The 22,678-nt window shown below is 45.6% G+C and overlaps 2 protein-coding genes across 4 annotated transcripts in view; both read right to left on the bottom strand.

The window, feature by feature from the left end:
- Positions 1–761: 761 nt before the first annotated feature.
- On the bottom strand, positions 762–6,123 carry LOC134468743 (uncharacterized). The gene is made up of 10 exons (XM_063222617.1): positions 5,459–6,123; positions 4,847–4,942; positions 4,471–4,570; positions 3,993–4,275; positions 3,216–3,786; positions 2,926–3,112; positions 2,450–2,704; positions 2,120–2,291; positions 1,842–1,990; positions 762–1,632 (listed from the first exon to the last, which is right to left on the bottom strand). The coding sequence occupies exons 1-10, from the start codon at positions 5,792–5,794 to the stop codon at positions 1,475–1,477; spliced, it is 2,307 nt and encodes a 768-aa protein (XP_063078687.1). The 5' UTR covers positions 5,795–6,123; the 3' UTR covers positions 762–1,474.
- A 5-nt stretch (positions 6,124–6,128) lies between these two features.
- The window catches only part of susd6 (sushi domain containing 6), a 42,754-nt gene continuing 26,204 nt past the window's right edge, over positions 6,129–22,678 (bottom strand). The window contains exons 3-9 of one of the 3 annotated variants that reach the window (XM_063222802.1): positions 18,700–18,891; positions 17,949–18,158; positions 17,196–17,387; positions 15,386–15,580; positions 13,802–13,940; positions 8,617–9,182; positions 6,129–7,869 (exon numbers count right to left, since the gene is read on the bottom strand). In XM_063222802.1, the coding sequence (XP_063078872.1) occupies positions 7,844–7,869; positions 8,617–9,182; positions 13,802–13,940; positions 15,386–15,580; positions 17,196–17,387; positions 17,949–18,158; positions 18,700–18,891 (1,520 nt within the window). In that variant the 3' untranslated portion in view covers positions 6,129–7,843. The remainder of the gene's footprint in view (positions 7,870–8,616; positions 9,183–13,801; positions 13,941–15,385; positions 15,581–17,195; positions 17,388–17,948; positions 18,159–18,699; positions 18,892–22,678) is intronic. The other 2 variants (XM_063222803.1, XM_063222804.1) reach the window with 2 other exon arrangements.

The following is a 22,678-nucleotide window of genomic DNA, read 5'->3' as shown; positions in this document are numbered from 1 at the left end:
ATGACTCACAACCCTACATATTTGAATATCGTGTGATTACATCATTACTTGTTATGTTTATTTCTGCAATGTGATTCAGGTGTCATGAAAGGTGTAGCACAAAAGATGTCAATGTCCTGATTTGTTACACGTCTACTCCGTGACAGGTGCACATGCTCTGCCTGTGTGGCGATGCCAACTTCAGTTGAGTCGGTGTGCTGCAGTGAGATCCCCGAAGTGGCCGCGAAAACCGACGCACACAACTGCAGGCACAATGCACAGCTACAGTGCATTACAGAACATCCTGGATTTCAGTCAGTCTGCCTGGACAGATGGGTCCTGGAGACAGCCCACTACCAATATATGCAGCAATATGGTGGGCTTGCTCGACAGGACCCTTCTGAAAATGAGTAAGTTATCTCCCATTTTCATATAGAGTTGCCAATCTCGAAATTGCAGAGATTTCATAGGCCTATAGACCAGTGTTTCCCAACCTTTTTTGTCTTGCGTACCCCCTAAGCATCTTAGTTGTCCCATGAGTACCCCCTAATCGATTTTCTTTATCATTTTCTCAGTCCTGATGTGGCTGCTCCATACATTTGTTATAATAATAACACTTTTCCAAGTCCACCCTGCAATGTGCTCGCGTACCCCTAGTGGTACACGTACCCCTGGTTGGGAAACACTGCTAGACTATGGAGTTCAGCTTAAGGCTTCAGTAGTAACATTATTATTATTATTATTATTATTATTAACAGCACACACACACACACACAAGTAAATTGAATAACTGCTGTAACACCAAATTACCTATTTCTGATGAAGGCACACTTTCTACATTATATTTCTTTTTTTGTACAGAAAACTCAGACATACTGCTTATCGGCAGTTGGTGAGGTGGTGCTGGCAATTTCTAGGCCGCCATGTGCGAGTGCCCCTCCCATCCTGTGCTGTCACCAAGATTCGGCAAACCTTTCCATCCAGTCAACAAACAGGCTTCCAGGAAATGTAGGACTCTATAGTGTGAGACCTTGCGTCCCAGTGTGTGGGCAGGTAATGACCTTGTCTTGAAAAAGTCAGTTAATAAATATCACTGTGACCTACAGTACAGGCCAAAAGAATGGACTCGCCTTCTCATTTATGCATTCTCTTTATTTTCATTGTGTATTTTCATGGAGGATATCAAAACTGTGCATGAACACATGAAGAGTTCAGATGCAAATACCCCTAACTCCATTTCTGAAGACATGCACTTCTATATTTTTAGAGAACCCAGATGTTGGTTTGGTTTACATTCATGTACTTGATAATACATATAAATAGTTATATTACATAAATAAAATAAAAAAAATATGCAATTATGTTAGCTTTGTATTAAATAAAAATGAATTAAGATTATTTTCTGAAAAGGCACCTTGCTTGTATGTGAAACTATTGAAATTGTGTTATTCGAGGGTCTTGACAGATTTGGATGGGGGTGCACCTCTAATTATTATCAATCTTTTGAAAACCGGCTGTGATGGCATCGGATGATCTCCTCATTGGGGGGGTACACATGGCCACTGCTCAAAGGTGGTGGTGATGGCTGTCTTTCACATACAGATGTGTCCAAGTCTTGCTCCGCCACGTCAGCCATGAGTTGCTCAGCATAGGCTACACAGTACAAACATTTTAAAAACACATTGAAAAGAAGATTATGAATCTCAGATTAAGTTGGTTGTCTGTTTTGTAACACTAGGTGTGAATAACATAACTAATCAGTACAAAGCCCATGTGTGACAAATGTGACACCCCCTGCCCACACAGGCACACTCACACACACACACACACAAAAGAGGTGATATTTTACACCTTTGACTTACAGTAGTTGCATGATTCTTTTATTGGCTTAGCTGAAGCATTCCCCGGCCTGTACTTGGGTTTGCGGATGCTGAAGCGAAGGTCCCCTTTCCTTGTCCTGGCTTGCTCTCGGCCACTGTTGGTGTTATAGTGCAGTGCGGCCAATTGAAACCTGAGGTAGAAATGATGGGAAAGAAGCAATGGTTCTGTTAATATTGATATTGAATGTGATATTCTCTATCACCAGCATGAAAACAGTAACATTTTGAGTGGTCAACATTAGTGACAGTTATGAACCTACCTGCTGAGGATGCCATGGTAGGTGTAAGATTTCATTTTTGGCGCGAATTGATTGATCACGCTGTGGAAGGACTCAAGCGATGATGTCTGGTGACCTGATGACATTTTCTTGATGTCCTTGACCAGGGTGGTGTTACTGATGATGTCATCCAACTTTTCGGCCACTTTTGTGCCTAGGCAGAATAAGAGTACACAAAATGTTTTTACAATACCGAAAACACATGGACATAGATTCCCCATGGTGTCCTGGCAAGCTCAGATGATCTTGGGATATATTATTTCATAACATACTCCTGTTAGGGACAGGTTAAGATAGATGAAGTTCAGTTACCTGGCTTGAGCCAATTCTTGTCTCTTTCATCTTGAAGGTCTCCATGCAGACAGGTAGGGAATAGGTCTGAATGGCCAGAGTGGATCCCCAGTATATGGTTCCCCAAGGAGTTCCATTTGGCACCACGCAGCTCCTCTTCTTGGTCCTGAGTTGAAGATGCAACCCAGTACACATGGTTGCCGATGCTCTTCTCCCAACCAAGGAGATCATCACAGTTCTTCTGTGTGGCGAGGGCATGGACCTTCTTTTGTACAGCTGTTGACAAAGTACAGAACAAGATATGTATAATCAGGTGACATAAAACATGTCTAGAGGGCACAATGGATAGTTATGCAATACACTGTATGTAGAAAGGATATGTAGATGTAGTTATATGTAAGGATATAATGACATGAAATAATGTACATTTCTAAATCTGAACTTTCTGTCTGGTGTTTTCGTGCAAATGTTTGACTAAGAAAATGCACATTGTTTACCTTTTGCTATATGCCACACATCATATGTGTGCAGGACATGGGGCAGGTTTTCCCTGACATGTTTGGCCAGTTGGCGATGACGATCGGTAATCAGTTTGCCCATCTGTAGCCCTTGCTGTGTGAGGAAAGCCTCTAGTCTTTTAAATCCCTCCAGCTCCATATGGAAGGATGACTTCACCTCATTGCTCTGGTAAATGAAAACATATCAACACAAATATATATATGTAAATGGTGGAACAGTGTTAATATGTGCATATTTTGTAAAATCAACAAGTGAAAACGAATAATACCTGCACCAGCTCCAAATCAACAATCTTGTTGAGGGTGGCCTCCAGTCCCGTATAGACCCCAAATTTGGCAGAGTGGCCTGGGCTGTCGGCACGTCCATCGCTGGCGATGACGAGCGGAACACCGGTCGACAGCAGCTGTCCCACAACTTGCTGTTGTTGCTCCGACCATCTGCGCTGAATAGCTGGTTGCAGGGATTCTCTCTGTATGGTATAGAAGGTCTGGTCAGCTATGCAAGCAAGTCTCAGCTGCGAAAGGATGCGCCGCATCATCGTCCAGCTTCCTCCAGCAAACAGCGTTGCAGCAGACAACAGCAAATTTCCTGCTGGGCGATTCTGGTAGAAAGGCTGGCTCTCCCACTTGCTTGATTTGTCGCATGAATAACACTCAACAGTTATGATAAGTAATGTGCCCATGACTCTTTTCCTGATGTAGACATTGCCTGACCCACAATCCCGGCAGAGCTTGAAGAGGTCCAGGAGCTTTGTCTCAAACACAATATACTTATTGTCTTCGTGGGGAGGAATGACGCTATTGTGCCTCACTTCGACTGAAGGAACTCTTCCACATTGTCTGCAATGACAGGATATAGAGTTAAAAACATGGCATGGCATTTCCACTCAGTAGTAGTTCTCTACATGTTTCTACACCCAGACTGTAAAAGAATTCTACAACCACACACGTCTGTGACGTAGTTAATCAGTTTGTCAGGGTTGAATGCATGACAATATTTTTTTTAAGGCTATTGTTTTACCTGGTGGTAAGTATTATATACGTACTTCTTAATCCTTTGTGTGGGTCTCTCAGGCGTGCTTTGGCCATCAGAAGACTCAGAGCTGGAATGACTGTCAGGCATGAATTCTGAACAGGTAGAGCCTTCCTCCTCCTTCCTCGCATCTTCCTTGTCCATCAGGTCTTCTTCCTCCTGCCTCGCCCCTTCAGTTTCCATCTGTACGTCTTCCTCCTCTGACAGGTCACAAAATGTCCTGCTGCTCCTCCCAGTCACATCTGGTGCAATGTATTGTGTCCAAGCATCACGTGTCTGTACTGACGCTTGGATACCTAAAGAAAATGAGACGAATACATAACAATAATAATGAGCCATGGCTTTGACATTTTCCACCTAATGACATAATGAATGTGTCCGCTGATGTAGTCCTCTTTTAACAGTACTACATGTGCATTTGCTTGTTTAATCAAAGTAAAAGATGACTAGTAGGCCTACCTACTACATTATAAGGACATGTATAGACTCACGCTTTGTGTACAATGTGGCAGGTTGTGTTTGGGTACCAGCACAGCTGGTAGGAACCCACGTCTGGGTACCGGCACACTGTTGCCCACTAGTGTCAGGTTGCTGTTGCAGAAAGGAAAAGAACAATAACATTCATAATAATGACACAAACCATTCTTTTGAAAAACACTGTAGTGCAAAGGCAATTTCATTCGAATATGATTGGGTCCAAATAACCACTACAGTAATGTGGTAATCACAGTGAACATAGGCTATGAAGTATTTTCACGATGTGGCACATTTTCTTTCTGCTGAAGGGAGGCAGAACGGACATGCTATGATATACTGTAACATACAAGGTTACTCTACAAATCCCTGTTGCAATAAGATGACGTTTACCTCAATCCAGCTGCTACATTCCGATTCATGTTCCGTCTCGGACTGAAGTGGAGGAGCCTGGTCGGGTTGCATGCCTGCAAGTGCTTCGACGACCGCCTGAAAATGAGTAACGAAACAAGTAATAAAGACGGGGACTCGTGGCCGTTTAGTCTGTTCATTTTGCGATCTGTTGTCTTAGCTACTACGGCCGTAGGCTGGCTTCACTGTTGACAAGCTCATGAAGGCTCTCCCCATACAGGCTACCTGTATAGGTAGCCTGTATGGGGAGACCCTTCTGTAGGCTACGTAATTTCAGTAATAACAGGGTGTGGAGAGAAATAGTACACACAATCAACAAGCCACTTTTGATGATGCTATTACCATCTTGTAACATTGTTGACGAGTTTGACAATTACCTCAAGATCATGGCTCGCGCTACAGTTTAGCGGGACAGTGGGTCACGAGCGAAGTAAGCCGACTAGCCTGAAGAGTTATATTTATGATCAACATAAAACCATCGCCAACAATTGAACTAGCCTAGTGCTCTGTTAAATGCCCAACATGTCCCACACTTAGGCCTACAGTATTTTCCATCGAAGCCCACATGAGAAAATAAATGTACGAACCACCTACCCTCTTCCTCTCCCTCTTCATCCAGACAGCTCTCGGTGGTGGCTGGAGTTTCAGTGGCGGCTTTAGAGATACGTTGGGTATTGCTGTGGATTTCAACATTTTTTTCTTTTTCATGCCAAACTGTGAATAATGACTCCCCGAATCCTCGTAGTCCGAGTCAGTGAAGTGCTCACTGCACAGTGAGCTTGAGGGTGACGGTCCCGTCCATTTTGCCCGAGTTAGCCTCACTTTTTTTATCCAGATCTTCTTGATACTCTCATCTTTAGGGAAGCGGTGAAAACTTACCCCGTCTTTATACGTGTTACTACACCCTGCAATGATACATCTCATCGGCATGGTGAGCCTCGACGAAAATTGTAAACGAGAAAATGGTCTAAAATACGATCTATATACTGTATGAACTACGCCCAATACTACTGTCAACTTGATCAGCTGCTGCTATGACTTCCGAAACGTACGTCATCATAATGTATGGAATCATCACGCGCAGTGTTTATTTTTTTGAGGGGTGGAGCTTTGGGTCCTGAATAACGGTGAAATATTGTTTTCCAGATAATAGCACATTTTCGCACAAATCACTATCAGAAATGTAAGATATCTATCCGGACACATGAAAACACTACTAGATCACTGTTAAATTTGGTTTTTTTAACTTAGTGGACCTTTAAGGAGATGAGGACAGGACATCATGGGGGAGGCTGAGGGACCATGCCTTGACATGCAATGTGTGGACGGGACGGTGGGGGTGGGGTGGGTGTTGTTTCCTTGCACTGTGATGACAGGACAGTGATCCAATTTCTCTGACAAGATCATAAATATTGCAGATTAATCCCATATACAGACAAGACCTCAGATAAGAAGATCCTCACAGCCCTGATGCTACACACACACACTCAAGAGTACACATGCAAGCACACGCACGCACACACACAAACATACACACACGTTTACATACATACATAGATAGATACATACATACAATGGACATACATACACACATACATACATATATACAAGCATACATACAATGAAGGCGTTCCATACACAGTGAAAGTGGTGAGAGGGGAGAAAAAAAAAGAAAACTTGCATTCAGAAGCACAACAATAGCCTTTCTCCACAAACGAAAAATAAAATAAAATCACAATTAAAATAAACCACTCATGCCTTAGAAGTAGCACAGCACATTTCCTTTTGAGTGTGTGTGTGTGTGTGTGTGTGTGTGTGTGTGTGTGTGTGTGTGTGTGTGTGTGTGTGTGTAAAAAAAAAAAATCTCGAGGCCAGCAGTTCTTTTGGTGCAGTGAGTGAGAATCATTCCTCGCAGGCGCACTACTAACACTAACCGGATCCCACGTTGCTAAGCAGCAGGCGTAGCAAGTGTGGAGCATCTTGGGAAATGGAGTGCCGAACATCATGCTTCTTTTTTTTTTTAAATCTCCCCTGCAGCGTCCCCAGTGATCCAAGTGTTTTTCTTTCTTTTTTTGAAACCACCTGTGATGCAGTTAGACGATCAGCTGCATGCACTGTACAGAGGCTTTAGAAAGGGCCCAAAAGCAGTTGTGACTTGAACATGATTGCGGAGAGCTGTCCATGATTCTTTCTCTGACTGTGTCCTCCAACAGAAGTCTCTCGACCACCATGTCAGCACATGGCGAAAGGCCATTTTGCTCGTCTCCTGTATGCAAGAAGTCAGGTGATTCACATTTCTTTTTTTGACACACACGCCATACGAGTGTACTGTAAGCCTTTTTTTTAAACAATCGTGCCTCTTTGATCAAAACAACTGCAACAACTCTTTCATTTTAGGGGAAGTGCCGAAAAAGTGTGGATGAAAAAAAAAAGAACAAGAACAGCAAAAAAACAAAAAAGCAAAAAAAAACAAAGTGGGAGTTGTTTAGTTTTGCTTCTCCTATGTATGCCTTTGTACATAATCCCTTGAGGGTGTGTATTTTCCAACGCTGTGTAGCCATTGGTCAGTTGCACGGGAGCGGAGCCAATTGATTGGTGCAGAGGCCTTTGTTGCCCCTGTGCCTACTGTACTACGCGATCCGAGCGGATGGTATATAACGGTGGCGATGTCGGTGGTCTATACAGTTGCCAGACCTCCTATGTTGGTGGAGTTTCCATTTTCTTTCCATCTTTGGGGTGCATTCATTGCAGAAAAGGGAGGTATTGGGGGGAGAAGAGTGGGTTGAGAGCGTTGGTAGGTAGGCAGACTCAGCAGGCCTCCATTTTTCTTTTGCTTGAGAGAGCCTGGTCTAGCTTGGGTTGGGAGTTGGGAGGTGGTAGTGGTGATGGTGGTGCGATTCTGGAGAGGTCCTACACAGTCATAGTCCTCATTGGCATCAGCAGGTGAGGAGGGGGTGTGAGGTTTGCAGACCGCAGACCTCAGGCTTCCTTCAACAAAGGAATATCTGCAGGAGCCGAGAGAGAGAGAGGGAATGATAAGAGAGGTCATTCAATACCACACGTATACTTTTAATGAAATCAATCACTGCCTGAAAACACATGATACCACACGCACGCACACATTCACCAATAATATCAAGTATATCTAAGAACTCTGGTAGGTCGTGGCCAGTGCATCATGTATCATGTATCCAACCTTTTCACAGTTCAAATGTAGTGTCACTAGAACACTGATACTGAGCCTGCAAACAATATGCAGCATCAGCCAACCTGTTGCATTCGTGTGTGTGTGTGTGTGTGTGTGTGTGTGTGTGTGTGTGTGTGACAGTGTGTGTGTGTGTGTGACAGTGTGTGTGTGTGTGTGTGTGTGTGACAGTGTGTGTGTGTGTGTGTGTGTGTGTGTGTGTGTGTGACAGTGTGTGTGACAGTGTGTGTGTGTGTGTGTGTGTGTGTGTGTGTGTGTGTGTGTGTGTGTGTGTGTGTGTGTTTAACGCAGCAGACAGGCACAGACTGTGAACGCTTGAACATGGACACCATTGGTATCTGTGAGTGTCCAGAGAGCCACGTGTGCCTATATTACATCATTAGCACTCAATAAAGGGCTTGAGGTAGAGGAAGCTGAGCACAGACTGTGTGTTTGTATGTGTGCACGTGCGTGTGTGTGTGTGTGTGTGTGTGTGTGTGTGTGCGAGCATATGTGCTTGTGCACATGTGTTTGTGAGAAAGTCTATGTGTGTGCGTGTGTTGCGTACCGTCAGCAAAGTCCTCAGAGGAGGTGAGGGAGAGCAGGCTGTGCTGGTCGCTGCTGTCCGAGCCGCGGTGCCTGTGCAGGGAGGCGGCGGCGGCGGCAGCGGCACCGCCAGAGGCCCCGGGAGGCTCGGCCGCCCAGGAGCAGGGGGAGGGCGGCGAGTAGGGCGAGGTCGTGCAGGAGGACGAGGACGGGGAGGTGGAGCAGGAGGGCGCCGGGTGAACCAGCACCGTCTCAGCATGGTGGCGCATGGAGGAGGAGCGCACGGAGGAACCGGCGCCGCCGACCGCACCGGAGGCAGACGAGGAGGAGGACGAAGAGGAGGAGGTGCAGGGGAGGAGGCGGCAGTCGGACTGGGAGCTGCCGGCGTCGGACTGCGGGCCCTCGGAGAGGACGATCTGGACGCGGGACTCCTGTGGTGCGGAGGAGGAGGACGAGGCGGGGTGGGGAGGTGCAGCCGCCGCTGCCAGGCCACTGCTGCCGTACACCGCCTCCTCGTAGGAGGGCAGGGACACCTGCACCCCCTCTACCACGATGGACGACGGCTGGCCAGACACACCCTGCTCACGCCTGGGGAACATAAAGCACACACAACAGAGGACTGTAAGCAACCCATGAAGTGTACTCCAAAAAGTGAAAGTTCAAGTTCAAAGTGCTTTATAGATGGAGGGAACTGCAAACTGAACAAGACAAGAGGTGACGATGTGAATGTACGGAAGAACTCTGTTAGACCCCAGAGGAGACTCCTATCAGAGCCCAGCTCAAGTTTCAGTTTGAAACTGGATCCTAAAACGGACAGGTGGAGAGGGAGAGAGAAACAAGGAGACACAACGAGAGAGGACGAGCAAGAGAGAGACAAGAAAAGAAAAGGGGAGGAAGAGAGAGATAGGAAAATACAGAGAGAGAGAGAGAGAGAGAGAGAATTTGTCTTTTATTCCAATGTCTGTGAACTTATTGAACCCAAGTCGTAACCATCCTTGTAATGCCATGCATGTATGTATGTATGAGTCAGAGTGCACTTTAAATGTGATCTTTACACATCTCTATGATGGCGCTCTATTTTGTTTTTTGTTTTTGTGGTGTCATGTGTTGTGTTGTGTATTATGCGGTAGCTATATTTATGTCCAAGACAATTTCCCCCCGGGACGAATAAAAAGAATATTAAATCTTGGGTGGGAGAGGGTGGGCAAGGGTGTGACTGAGAAGAAAGCAGAGAAACAAATAGCTGTTACTGATGTGATCTTAAGCTAGTTCGCGACTCGGGGTGCGAACCCGCCACCTGCCAGTCAACTAACTCCAGTTTGGACAGCACGATACAGCTGAACTTAAGGTCCAAACCGATAGCTCAGCGCTGCCGATACTGTATGAGGCTTCGGGAGGGGAGATTTAACAACGTTCAACGCCAAACTCTGCTAGTTAGTATCCGTTAGAGAGGGACAAAGACAGGCAATCAGCCAGACTGAGGCTCAGAAAGGGACACGGAGGGGAATGTGAGACAGACAGACAGACAGATCCAGCAGTGAGGATCAGAGAGGATGAGGGCAAGAGTAGTAGTAGGGACACTGTGACGTGTAGCTCACATGTAGCTAAATGCCACCGCTGTCGAGTAGGGCTGAGCAGAGCAGAGCAGAAGAGAGAGGAGCAGGGCTGAGGGCTGGTGGCCAGGCCATTACGTAACAGCGGAGGATTACAGAGGGCACGGCCCAGCCATGCCCAGCCTCGGGCACAGAGCAGAGCAGAGCACTACAGCTGTAGCCCATGCCCACTGTACTTAGCTTAGCTACATAATGATCACACAGAGCAGGCCAGGGCAGGGGCACCTTCTCTGATCTCTTCACAAGGGTTTGTTGTATTTTTTATATTTTTTTAAATCAGCTTATTTTTGAAAGTCATAGATGACACGTGTGGATTTGTTTGTTTACTATTTTTTTCACCCAAACTCCCCAGCCAGGATTGCAGCAGAATCGCAAAGGAGAATTGACCTATACAGTAGTTGGTGTTTGCAACACAGCTTTAGAGGACATCCACCTTTGGGTTGTTCGAGGGTATATATGCAGACAATACCGTTAATGAAATTTCATTACACTGGACCATTAAGCTGTTTTTTCATGCTTGGCCTGCGTCATATTGGTTTGCAGCTGCATGAGAGGAGAAGCCAGAGAGATTATTGTGGAGAGTGTCGCCCACAGTGCGTGCGGCGGTATCAAGAAGACGAATGGTTGTAATAATGCGACACAAAAAGTGTGTAATATACAGAGCGTGTACCACAATCGAGTGAACAAGAAAATGAACAAAGGATTAAGTGAGGCGATTATGGCAGCCAGAAATGAACATGACCGTATTTAGAACGACCATTCCTCCCCTTGTCACTTTGCCAAACATTTACAATGGTTAGATTCACAAGCACACAATACACTGCTCTGCCACGCGAAACTAACTTCACTGACAGGGCAGCATTTGTGGAGTTCGGCATCTAAACTGGTGACGCCAGCTTGCCTTAAAAACAAGCACAACACACCAGTTCAAACGCAGGGGCCACCGATAAACATACCCACATACCAGCCAACTAGGCCTTTTGCCAACACAGCACGAGCTATTGTGCTACGAAAACATCTCAGTGTGGTCAAAGTACGTACATTCCATGATGCAGAGCTGAACAGTACACTGATTGTTTTGTTTATTTCCCTATGATGTAGCTAAATAGCATCACGCCACAAAGCTATAACTTCTAGTTTCAATGTCGCTGTGAGCAAGTTATTTTCTTGCAGCCAACAAATGATTGATAAGCAAACAGTTGTGAAGAAAATAGTCAAGGGTGTTTCCTAGATTGACCTCCAAGACTGCACTAGCCATTAGAACAATACCTCAAAGAAATTGGAGTGGTTTGTAATGTAATATACACTCACCGGCCACTCCATTAGGAACACCTCTCTAATGCTGGGTTGGACCCCCTTTTGCCTTCAGAACTGCCTGAACTGCCTACAGCAAAACTCGGGTAGGCTGTTGCATTCCAACAAAGATAAATTGGTACTAATTGGACCAAATTGTGCTAAGAAAATGTCCTTATGCCATTATATCCCCAGCCTGAAATGTTGATGTAAAACAGGGTTGACCCATGTTTTCATGCTGTTGACGCCAAATTCGGACCATTCTACCTGAGTGTTGCAGTAAATATCAGGACTCACCAGACCAGGCATCATTTTTCCGATCTTCTAGTGCCATTTATGGTGAGCCTGTGTAAATTGTTGCCTCATTTTCGTGTTCTTAGCTGGCAGGAGTGGTTTTCTGCAGCTGTAGCCCATTTGCCTCAAGATTTGATGTGCTGTGTAATCAGGGATTCTCTTCTACATACCTCGGTTGTAATGAGTGTTTTTTTTAACTTAATGTTGCCTTTGTATCAACTCAAACCAGTATGGCTATTCTCCTCTGACCTCTGCCATCAACAAGCCATTTTTGCCCACAGAATCGCTGCTCACTGCATTTTTTTTCTTTTTCGTACCATTCTTTGTAAACCATAGAGATGGTTGTGCGTGAATATCTCAGTAGATCAGCCATTTCTGACATTCTCAAATCAGGCCCTTCGGCACCCACAGCCATGCCATGTTAGCCCATTGTGTCCTGGAGACACATATACAGGTTTTTCAGGATTTTGAGATTTTAGCTGTTTTATTAACTATGTGGTTATGTTAGAGCTGAATGAACACATTACCATGCGAGGGGAGGGTCTTGGCTTTTAAATGTAACTCATGTTTGTATGTGCTTCGGAGGGTGAGATATTTAGGCTTTAATAGGAAGAGGGCACCCTTTCCCAAAAAAGGCTTAGGACAAAATGGGTTAAAAGTCATTTAAATAACCTTTCTTCCACAATATAATTAATGCTCGATTTTAACTTATCAGATCATCTCGGCTACATGCACAAATGCATGGAGTTGCCACCATGTGATTGGCTGATCAGAAATTTGCCTCAATGAACAGTTGTAACAGGTGTTCCTAATGTAGTGGCCAGTGAGTGTAATGTTGACTGGCTGCCGCACTAAACCTACACTAGACCCACACAGCAAAGGAATTTCACTGTCTCTCTTTTGTCAGCTTGATTCGGTGTGGGTCTAATACGGCTAGCTTAAATGTAATGTGCAGTGGAATGTTATAATGCAATATAATACTGAAAGCTGGTTAGCAGAAGAGCTCACTAGCTGAGAAAGTGGAGCCAGAGATTGTGAGTCGCTTTGGGTGAAGAAGTGCCTCCTACTGTAAACGTACAACAATTGTAATGTTTGTAAGTATATGCGTGTACTGTAAATAAACAGTATGGTATGCATGTATGGATGTATGGGTGTATGGATGTAAAGTAATGAAAGGTGGTTGGCAGTTGCGCTCACTGGAGGTGTTTGGGGGACTTCAGTTTGTGAGTCACTTTGGGTTAAAAGTGCTGGCTAAATGTTGTGTAATTGAAATGTAAGAATGTATATATCATTATACAGTATGTAACGGTGTCATGATAAGGAAAGCAGAGAAGCTCAACGGCTGTGGTAGAGGGACCCGAGTTTGTGAGTTACTTTGGATTAGAAAGTGCCGGCTAAATGTTGTGCCAGTGTAATGCACTAATGTAAGTATTGTACATGTACTGCATATGTAGTGCTGGCATGGGCAACTTTGAAGATAAGGGTGGCCACATTTTTTTTATCGCCACCATTGGGCCACATGACCACGGATCTGACTGCAACTTGCAGAGTTTGAGGTGCAGTTGTTAACTCACTGCCTTGTGATGTTGTTGGAAGGAATAGCAGTGTTCTCTACTCCAACAGTGGAATTACAATGGATTGATTTAGTATTGTTTTTTTATCAGGTCATAAATATTATTATTTTTAAATAGTTTTTTTATCTATGAGCCGGGCCGCTCTGAGTGAGGAGGCGGGATGCATGTGGTCCCCGGGCCTCCAGTTGCCCATCGCTGTTCTAGTGTATTTAATAGGATGATGATGAAATGATGATGAAAGTTGAGGATCCCACCGGCTGTGGTGGAGGGACTTGAGTTTGTGAGTCACTTTGGATAAAAAAGTGCAGGGTAAATGTTGTTGTGTAATGTGTAATGTTTGAGTGTAATGCACTTGTAATGCACATGTAATGTAGTGTATGTAGTGTATTTAATAGGATGATGATGTCATGCGGACGAAAGCTGAGGAGCTCACCGGCTGTGGTGGAGAGACTTGAGTTTGGGCTGCAGCAGGACGAAGAGCACCACCAGCAGCAGGATGAGCAGCACCAGGCTGGCCGTGGTCAGCACCATGGACCAGGGAGGCATCGCCAGCGGAGAGCGCTCATCTTTACCTGAGTGGAGGACGACATGCACACACAGAGGACAGGTGTTAGCAACACACAACTCTCACACACGCGCACGCACACAGACAGACAGACAGACCAGGGAGGCATCGGCAGAGGAGAGCCTTCATCTTTACCTGAGAGGAGACATGCAAGCACGCACGCACGCACGCACACACACACACACACACGCACGCCATGGCCCGCATGGCCACTGGAGAGTGCTCACCCTTACCTGGCAGAGAGGGACACACGTGGAGTACAAGAATCTGCAACACCACTAAACACACACAAACTAACAAAATGCAAGAGTTTGTGTCGTGTATGTGCCATTAGTCTGCAACACCACACCACAGTAGTCCTGATTGCCTTAAGCTTACTGTCATTCAAGTTTACTTACTGTACGGTAGGAGCGTCTGTTAAATAAATACCCAGTTGCTACCTACAGCAAGTGGCAACGTCACTAGTCCTATTTTAGGACTGTTTGTTTTAGTTGTGCGTCGCATTGTGGACAAGCCTAAGACAAGGAGGTCGTATTGGTGTGGGGTTAAGCAGTAGTCAGAGATTAAGGTGCAGACGAGGTGGCCCACAGGAGGGACAGAGTGACAGGGGACAGATGAGGACGCATGAAGGCAGAGAGGATGGTGTGAAGAAAAGGATAGAAAAAAGTTGCCACTCAAAAAAAGCGCACAGCTGTCTCTGAACATGTTTTGACCACTGCCATTGGTGCTGAAGACAAAAGGTATGCTAAAGTACAACTCAAAAGAGGAAATATCATCACAGACCATTAGGGCTCCCAGATTTTTTCAGTTACAGAGCTCATTAATGTGACAAACAGACGATGGAATATGTTGACATGGTCTTTGTCTTGTTGCAACATGATGTTCTGATGGATAGAGCTATATTGTGCATGCAATATTGTCAATTTTCAAAATGAGAGCAACTCTGCCCTACAAAGCAAAAAGGCAGTAACTGCACAGAGCTCCAACCTGAGTATAATGACTTTTAAATGATCCTGTAGTACAGTCTAAGTAGTTTTGGGGAGATAATTGACATGCAGCAGTTTTGTTATTTCATATTACCACCTATTGTGCAGATTAATCATTTTATTTAAATGTAATATTTGATATATATGTCATTTAAGTCATAGTAACTGATTTTCCACAACAACGCAGTTACTGCCTTTTTGCTTTGTAGGGCAGAACTCACCTGGTCTCATGAGTGATACGGTGACAAAGGCTATAAAGTATGGTCTAAAGTTTTGCCTACCTTGAGCTCAAGAGTGATATTCCTTCACTACAAATTTGTACGCAACTTTTACTACTTTTCATTCAGCTCCCATGACAGTGGTCTAAATATGTCTGATATACTGCTCAGTGTTCACTTCAGTGTTTTCAAATCAGTTCTCTGGGTGGGTATTCAGGGTTTTCAAGAGAGAGAGAGGGCGGACTGACCTTGGCTGAGGTGGCAACTGATCTGCATGGCTTCCTCCCACTGTCCGTTCTGGCAGGTACGGTATTTGTAGTCCCCCTTGAGCGCGTAGCCCTCGTCGCAGAAGTACTCGATGACTGTGCCCTGGCTGAGCCGGCGACACGGAGTCGGGTGACAGGTGTAGCCGCCGTTCTCTGGCTCACTGGGAGGCTGGCAATCTGGAGGGGAAAAGATAGGAAATATGGCATACAATTAGAACTTGTTTGCCGAGAGACCTAGGTGAAATGGGCATGACTTAAATTTAGCATTTCAGGTTTTTGGGGGGGGGGCACCTTGAGATTTGGGTAAGAAAACGCAGCTAATCTATTAATCGTAAGTCGATTGATGAGGTCAATAGATTAATAATTATTAGTGAATAAATCAATCATTTGCATCCCAAATTAGACATATCACTAGGTATGCACCGATACCACTTTTTTGAAAACTGATACAAGTACGAGTACATTAATGTGTGTACTTGCCGATACTGAGTATCGATACCGATACCTTTTACCACCGACATACAATGAAAATAAATGCATGGCCTTGTTTTTTCCACCTGTGATATTTTTTATTGTCCATTTCCATGTAGATTTAAATATTAGTAAATGTATGAGGTGGCACTTTTTTCCATGCTGCTTTCAAGTCCACAGAATATGACGAGATTTTGCATTGTTTCTTGAAATAGCAGCCTGGTATCGGCAAGTGTTTGATGAGTATGAGTATGAGTACAAGTACGAGTACGAGTATAATGAGCAGTATCTGTGTCGATACCCGATACCAGTATCGGTATCGGTGCATCCCTACATATCACACATCCACGTTACAAGATGCAGGGTGAGATTATCTCAATCTACCATCCAGGCAGAAAAGGTCCACACACATTGAATCCCTTTTTTGGTTAAACCCATGTCATGGGACAAGATGGAAAAATCTTTCTGGTTTCAATATGTCTTTGGTGTGGCAGACAGTACAGAACAAAAAATGAGAGGAAAAGTAAAAGGAAAAAATAGCCACTGGAGCTACTGTCAGACAGAGGGGGTTTCAAGATTCCAAACATACGTAGGGGTATGTGACTAGAGGCACACATAGTATGATACATCAAGCCAAAATAATCAGTCAAGTTAAATGATCTACACTATACACCCGACTTGTTACTTTTTTAACAATCTGTGTGAAATGTGCTGCATATGTTTGTGTGCAACAGCTTCTTAAAGGAATCCCATTAGGCATTAGGGAGGCAGACAGGGGTGGACATCCCGGATCCAGGAAGTAAAATACCTGCCATCGCGTCGTTCCAGCCAATTCACTGAATCAGCTGATCCTAATCGGCACTATCCTTCAGCCCTCAAGCTAAGGTAATTAGTGAAATCACCTCTGCTGCACAGAGGGAAAATGTGGCAGGATTTGTTTTTACTTCTCAAGTCAGTTTGTGCATCTCTGTAGCCAAGAATGTGGTGACATTCATTCCGAAATCAAGTACAGAATACACTGTTTTAAGCCGGCTCCTAACCAGAATCAAACAAGCCTTTGTAGCATCTGATTTGAATGCATTGTTCGATTGTTCAATTGCCAATCGTACATATCAAACAAAACTCGAAAGAGAACAAGTGATGTTTACACGTTTACTATTGGAGACACGATTGTTGGTTACGATTCCCTTTCGTCAAGAATGATGATATCAAAATCAAATATGAAGTTCAAGTCGTGTAGTTTGAGCCCAGCTGCAGTGTAAGTGAAAGATTAGCGGTGATGACGTGTGGACTGGCAGCGGGTGGTGCCGTGCAGTCTCACCGTCGGTGCGGATGCAGAGGGGCGGCTCGAAGGACCAGTGTCCGGATGCGGTGCACGTGGCAATGCTGGGCCCGTCCAGCACGTAACCCGCATCGCAGGTGTACTGCACCGGTGTGCCCACGGGAAACGAGCCGCGATTGGTCTCACTCAGGTTCGTCCATCCGTGCAGCATGTTCAAGGGCCTTGGACAGCCTGCAAGGGCGTGGGGAGGAAGGAGGGGGGAGCCAGTGTTACCTGCTTAGCCTGAGTGCTGCTATTATACAGTATAGTAGCCCTGTCTCATATCAGAAGTAAAAATCTATTTCCTGAGCACTTTGTGCCAGACAGCACTTTTGTACAGCCCTGCCAGGAAAACCATTCATCTTCAAATTCTCAAACACCATTACACCTAGGGAGTTAACGCCTAGGGCCACAGAATTTGACTGCATTACAAACAAAAGTAATAGAATTTTAAATGTCTTCTGATTTTTTCCCACAACACAAAGTCAAATCTCTTTTGTTTTTGAGGACAGGCACAGATGAGTTGAGGGGGGCATCTCCTTACAGTAGGGTCACCACATGGAGAAAAAACCTCATCTCCACTGCACTTGGGTTCAGCACACATCCCCGGCCACAAACCCTACATCCATGTCCCCATCTCACCCCACCCAATAGCGTTTGCCAAATGCCGGAAAGACAAGCTGCACACTCCCCATCTCCTCCCCCGTCCTCACAGCGTTTGCCAAAAAACGGTAAGACAAGCGTCAAACTGACCCTGCACTGCGTTGTCTTGGGCTGGGTGGCAGGTGATGGGCAGGGCCGGGTCCCAATCGCCATTCTGGCAGATGCGGAGCTTGTACTCCCCGTTCAGGGCGTAGCCCTCGTTGCAGTAGTACTCGATAGCCGTGCCCTGGGTAAAGCGGTGGCAGGGGGAGGGGTGGCAGGTGTAGCCGCCGTTCTCTGGTTCGCTGGGTGGTCGACAAGCTACACGAGGAGGAGACAAGAAACCCAACAAGAGTCTGATTTCTCAAGTGTCCTTAGAGGGAGCAAGAAAGTTATAGCCATCTCTTTTAAACCACAGGGGTTAGGCTACATGGGCTGAATCCTAGCTGCTGGCCCTTGACTGAGAATGTAATGAGTTTATTGAGCTACTGTTGCAGTCGGGTCAATATGCAAATGCTGACTAAACCTCATGCCAGGAGGGGGTGTGTGGTGAGGGGACCGTACACACAGAGAAATGAAGTAAGCTTAAAAGCAATATGCAGTGAACAATATTACTTTCAGTTGTCAGTTTATAGGTGCCAAAAATGGTACCGGAAAGATCCTAAGAATGTACAAGATTTAAATAGGGATGCTTTTGTGGGTTCATAGTGGCAGGAGCGCAATTCCGCAAAAGAGTACTGCGTCAGCGACAAGCGGTTGTACCGAACACAGGCACACAAGAAGTGCCGTTTCTCTGTGTGTATGCTCCTCGTCATTGGGAGGGCAGAGGGGAGGAGGAGGAGAGATGACAGTGCAGTCTCACCGTCAGTGCGTATGCACAGGGGCGGCTCGGAGGACCAGTGTCCCGAGGCGGTGCATGTGATGATGCTGGACCCGTCCAGCACGTAGCCTGGGTCGCAGCCATACTGCAGAGTGGTGCCTGCTGGCACTGAGCCCCGGTTGGTCTCGGTCAGGTTGAGCCAGCCGTGCTGCACGCCAGAGGGCCTCGGACACCCTGCAGAGGAGGCAGGAGAGGGAGGGAGGAGGTGGGGCGTTAGCAGTGGAGGAGACGGTTGGTTGGGGCGGTTGGTAGTACAGCAGAGATACGTTGTTAATTATGAAGAAAATTTGGGCTGTTATTCAACGTTAGTGGGCTTACATAGTCGAAGTGTGTAACGCGAGCTAACACGCTAACAAGCATGTGGTTTTTTGGGGGGCTTTTTTGCCCTGATGAAGACTGATTGTAGTCGAAACGCGTAGGGGTTATCCATTAAAATAAAGGATTTTAAACTTTTTTCACTAAGATCAGTGTGCCTCGGCCTCATTTTGACTACCACTTTCAACAAGGAACCTTCTTTTGGACCTTCACATTTTGGAGATAGTCACAAGCCAAGTTACTGAAGTTATTGATTCTTTTACAAACAATTGATCCAAAGCAGCACTCTCCTTTTCCTCTTTTTTGACGCACTGATGTGCTTTGTTTACGCGACATGTTTTTGATGTGCTTTGTAATGCACCCTCCACAGTGACGAAGGTGTTTCCTCCAATTACAATGCACGTGAATAAAAAAATTGATAAAGTAAGCTTTGCTACGAGTCAACGCACAATGGTGGCCGAAGTGTAGCGATGTGTAGCCTTATGGCCATGTGAATGTTATGATGCGTCAACTATGTAAGAGCCCTTGGTGGTCGAGGCTGGCGGAGTGGATAGCACAGTAGAGATACTTTGTTATTCCCGAAGAAAATTAAGGTTGTTATGAAGCATTAGTTGGTTCCAGAGTTGCAAATCCCAGGGTTCAGAAGCTAAAAAATCTGCCATTTTTGATCCAACCAGCTCTTGAGTCAGGAGATCAAAATGTGATCAAAATGACAAATGAGAATCACAGCTTCTTAGTGAGGTCATCTGAATGAGGAAAACAAAGGCAGGGTTTTTAACTATGAGAACCCAGGGTTGACTTGTCTGGTTGGTTCAGGTATGGTTGGGGGAAGGACATGCAGTCAGACGACAGTCGAAGACTTCTTCTTCTTCTTTCACTGCTCCTCAGGACAATTCACTACAAAAATTAAATTTACTGCCTTAATGCGGCCCAGTCAATCCTGTGGCTTTTGGATAGATGAGGAACCAATGGCAAATACTGCAGTGTTAATCATCATTCCCTAAAATTATGGAGGATGAAAACACACAGGTGTGGTTTGGCCTGACTAAGTCTTCAAATAAAGAATTTGGGAAGGACGTTCACTGCCAATGAGCGAGTTGAGACTTGGGATAGAACGGTCTGTTCTAGAGTGGATGAGGCAAAGTCAGGCAGGCCTAAACACATCGGCAGCACGGATTGATTTGTGCTTTTGGTTCCTTTTTGAAAGAGCCGATTCCACTCAATTCAAATTTAGTCTGCAGACAGACTGCAGCAATTTATGTCACCACAAAAAGCTGAAGAAGAATTTCCAAAAGGGTCACGTCCAGACCATGAGGCCATGAAGTGAAATTTGTGAAAAAAGGAGAAGCAAGGCTCAGTCGCCCATACACAGTTCAATATATGAAACCAAACAGGCTGCTGTGTTGTGTTGTTTCAACAACTTTCACAGTGATGTAACAGTGACGCAGTCCTTTCCATCACGGGAGCCAGTTTTGTGACACATGGGGAAGAAAAATGAGGAAGCACACTTCCATGCCATCACTCAAGCAAGTGGTTTCACACACACCCAATAAAATCGATTTCACACACACACACACGCACGCACGCACGCACGCACGCACGCACGCACGCACGCACGCACGCACGCACGCACGCACACACACACACACGCGCACACGCACACACACACACACACACACTTCAACAGAACACCATGCTCATTGTCATTATCTGCCTCCTTGCACAAAGCCATGTCAGGCAGCCAGGCCGTGGTCCTTCTTTCTCGCTCTCGCTTACACACACACCACACACACACCACACACACACCACACACACACCACACACACACACACACACACACACACACACACACACACACACACACACACACACACACACACACACACACACACACACACACACACACACACACACACACACACACACACACCCTTTTGTGTTCCATCTGCCTCAGAGCTATAGAGCTATAATCACTCTCCACCGTCGCAGCAGCAGACTCCCCTTGTGTCAATGAGGTGACACAAAACAGGGACACAAGCAGACAAAAACAAGACGTAGTATACCGGCCAGCCTTAAGGGAGGGACCCTCTCTGCAATCGATCCTAATCTGCTCTCTCTCTTGCGCTCCTTAAGCTGAGAGATCAGCGCGATTAAGACGAGCACATTAAGCCCTGTGAAAACAACAAACACCATTTCATGCGCACACACACCCCTACCCAATTTATTAATTCGCCTCGTGACGTATTGACCCTTACAGCGGTGAAAACAACAACAACTCTTCAATGTTCTATGTCCTGAACTCCTAAACTGCTCTCGGAAGACACATCACATCACTGGGAAAAACAAAACAAACCACCATGGCAACAGCTGGAGTGGTATTTATCTAGGGTGCCTTTGTAAATTCAATCTGATACTCTGAAAAGCTCTGAAAAGCATATGGCTTCAGAAAATGGAGCATTCCATTCATGAACAAACAACAGAACCGAATTAATTAACGGACAGTTTCAAAGTCAAAGCTGTGATTGTTGTGTGCTTGAAGCGCTTGGGTCTCTTTCTTGAAAGTGTGTGAGCTAAATGTGGAGCTGAAAAGCAGGGGAAGGCCCGTCAGCATGGCATAAACCGGCACGTGGACATGGCCCTGCCTTCACACACATCCACAGCTCCAGAGCAGCAGCAGCAATGTGCCAGGGGGGCTACATGTGCATGCTTAGCTGAGCACTGAGAGAGAGGTCTGCCGGGAGCCCAAGATGAGGGCGGGAGGATAGGCACAAAGAAACAATGTCCCTTTGTTCGGTACGGGTGCTGAGATTTCTTTCTTCCTTTTCATGCCTTTTACTGAAAGACAGGGACAGTAATAAACAGTGAAAGTATTCTGCTTTATGAATGCAACTGGTTTCACAAGACCCTTTTCTTTTTCAAACAGCTTTAGGCCATGGATACATACAATTAAGAGGAACGAGCTAAAAACAACACAATAGACTTTGGGTCTGTTTGTTCACCATCTTGCTTTCACAGCGACCCAAGTAGCAGTTGCTGAGCACCGTGTCCCCCCCACCACCACCCACACCCCCAGTGCCCCATCCACTTTCACAATTCGTTCGCACATCCCGTGCCTCAGCTTGCCTAAATAATGCATCTGTGCCTAATTGCCGTGTCTTGCAGACTCATCGCCATCCATCCCTGCCAGAAGCAACTCTAAATATGGCCCTGACGTGGCTGTTAAGCCCCAGTAATAAAAATGAAATAAAAACCTCTTGTTCCACAGAAGTCATGACTCACGTAACTGTGAGAGCTTGCCAAAAAGAAAAGAAAAAAAAGAAAAAAGAAAAACAGTGTGCGGAAAGAGAGAGGATAGGAGAGCAAAAGGCGAAAGATTCATTCACGTCAGTGGCAGGCAGGCAGGCAGGCAGGCGGCTGCTGCTCGGAACAGGTCTTGGCAAAACTTGCGCTGGGAGTTTCGGCAAGAAACGAAAGGACGAGTCGGAGGATGGGAAAAGAGGGTGGGGAGCTGTGCGTGGTGGAATTCCATGGAAGGGAAGGGCTGAACTTCTGAGGGTGACAAGTGACGCAGAGCATCAGGCAGATTAAAACAAACGTCCTCGATCACAGCTAAACATCGGGGGGTAAAAAAAATCTCAAACCAGAT

This window comes from Engraulis encrasicolus, chromosome 18 (assembly GCF_034702125.1).
Source record: "Engraulis encrasicolus isolate BLACKSEA-1 chromosome 18, IST_EnEncr_1.0, whole genome shotgun sequence".
In the NCBI taxonomy this organism is placed as follows: Eukaryota; Metazoa; Chordata; class Actinopteri; order Clupeiformes; family Engraulidae; genus Engraulis; species Engraulis encrasicolus.
This window is presented reverse-complemented; position numbering and strand designations above follow the sequence as displayed.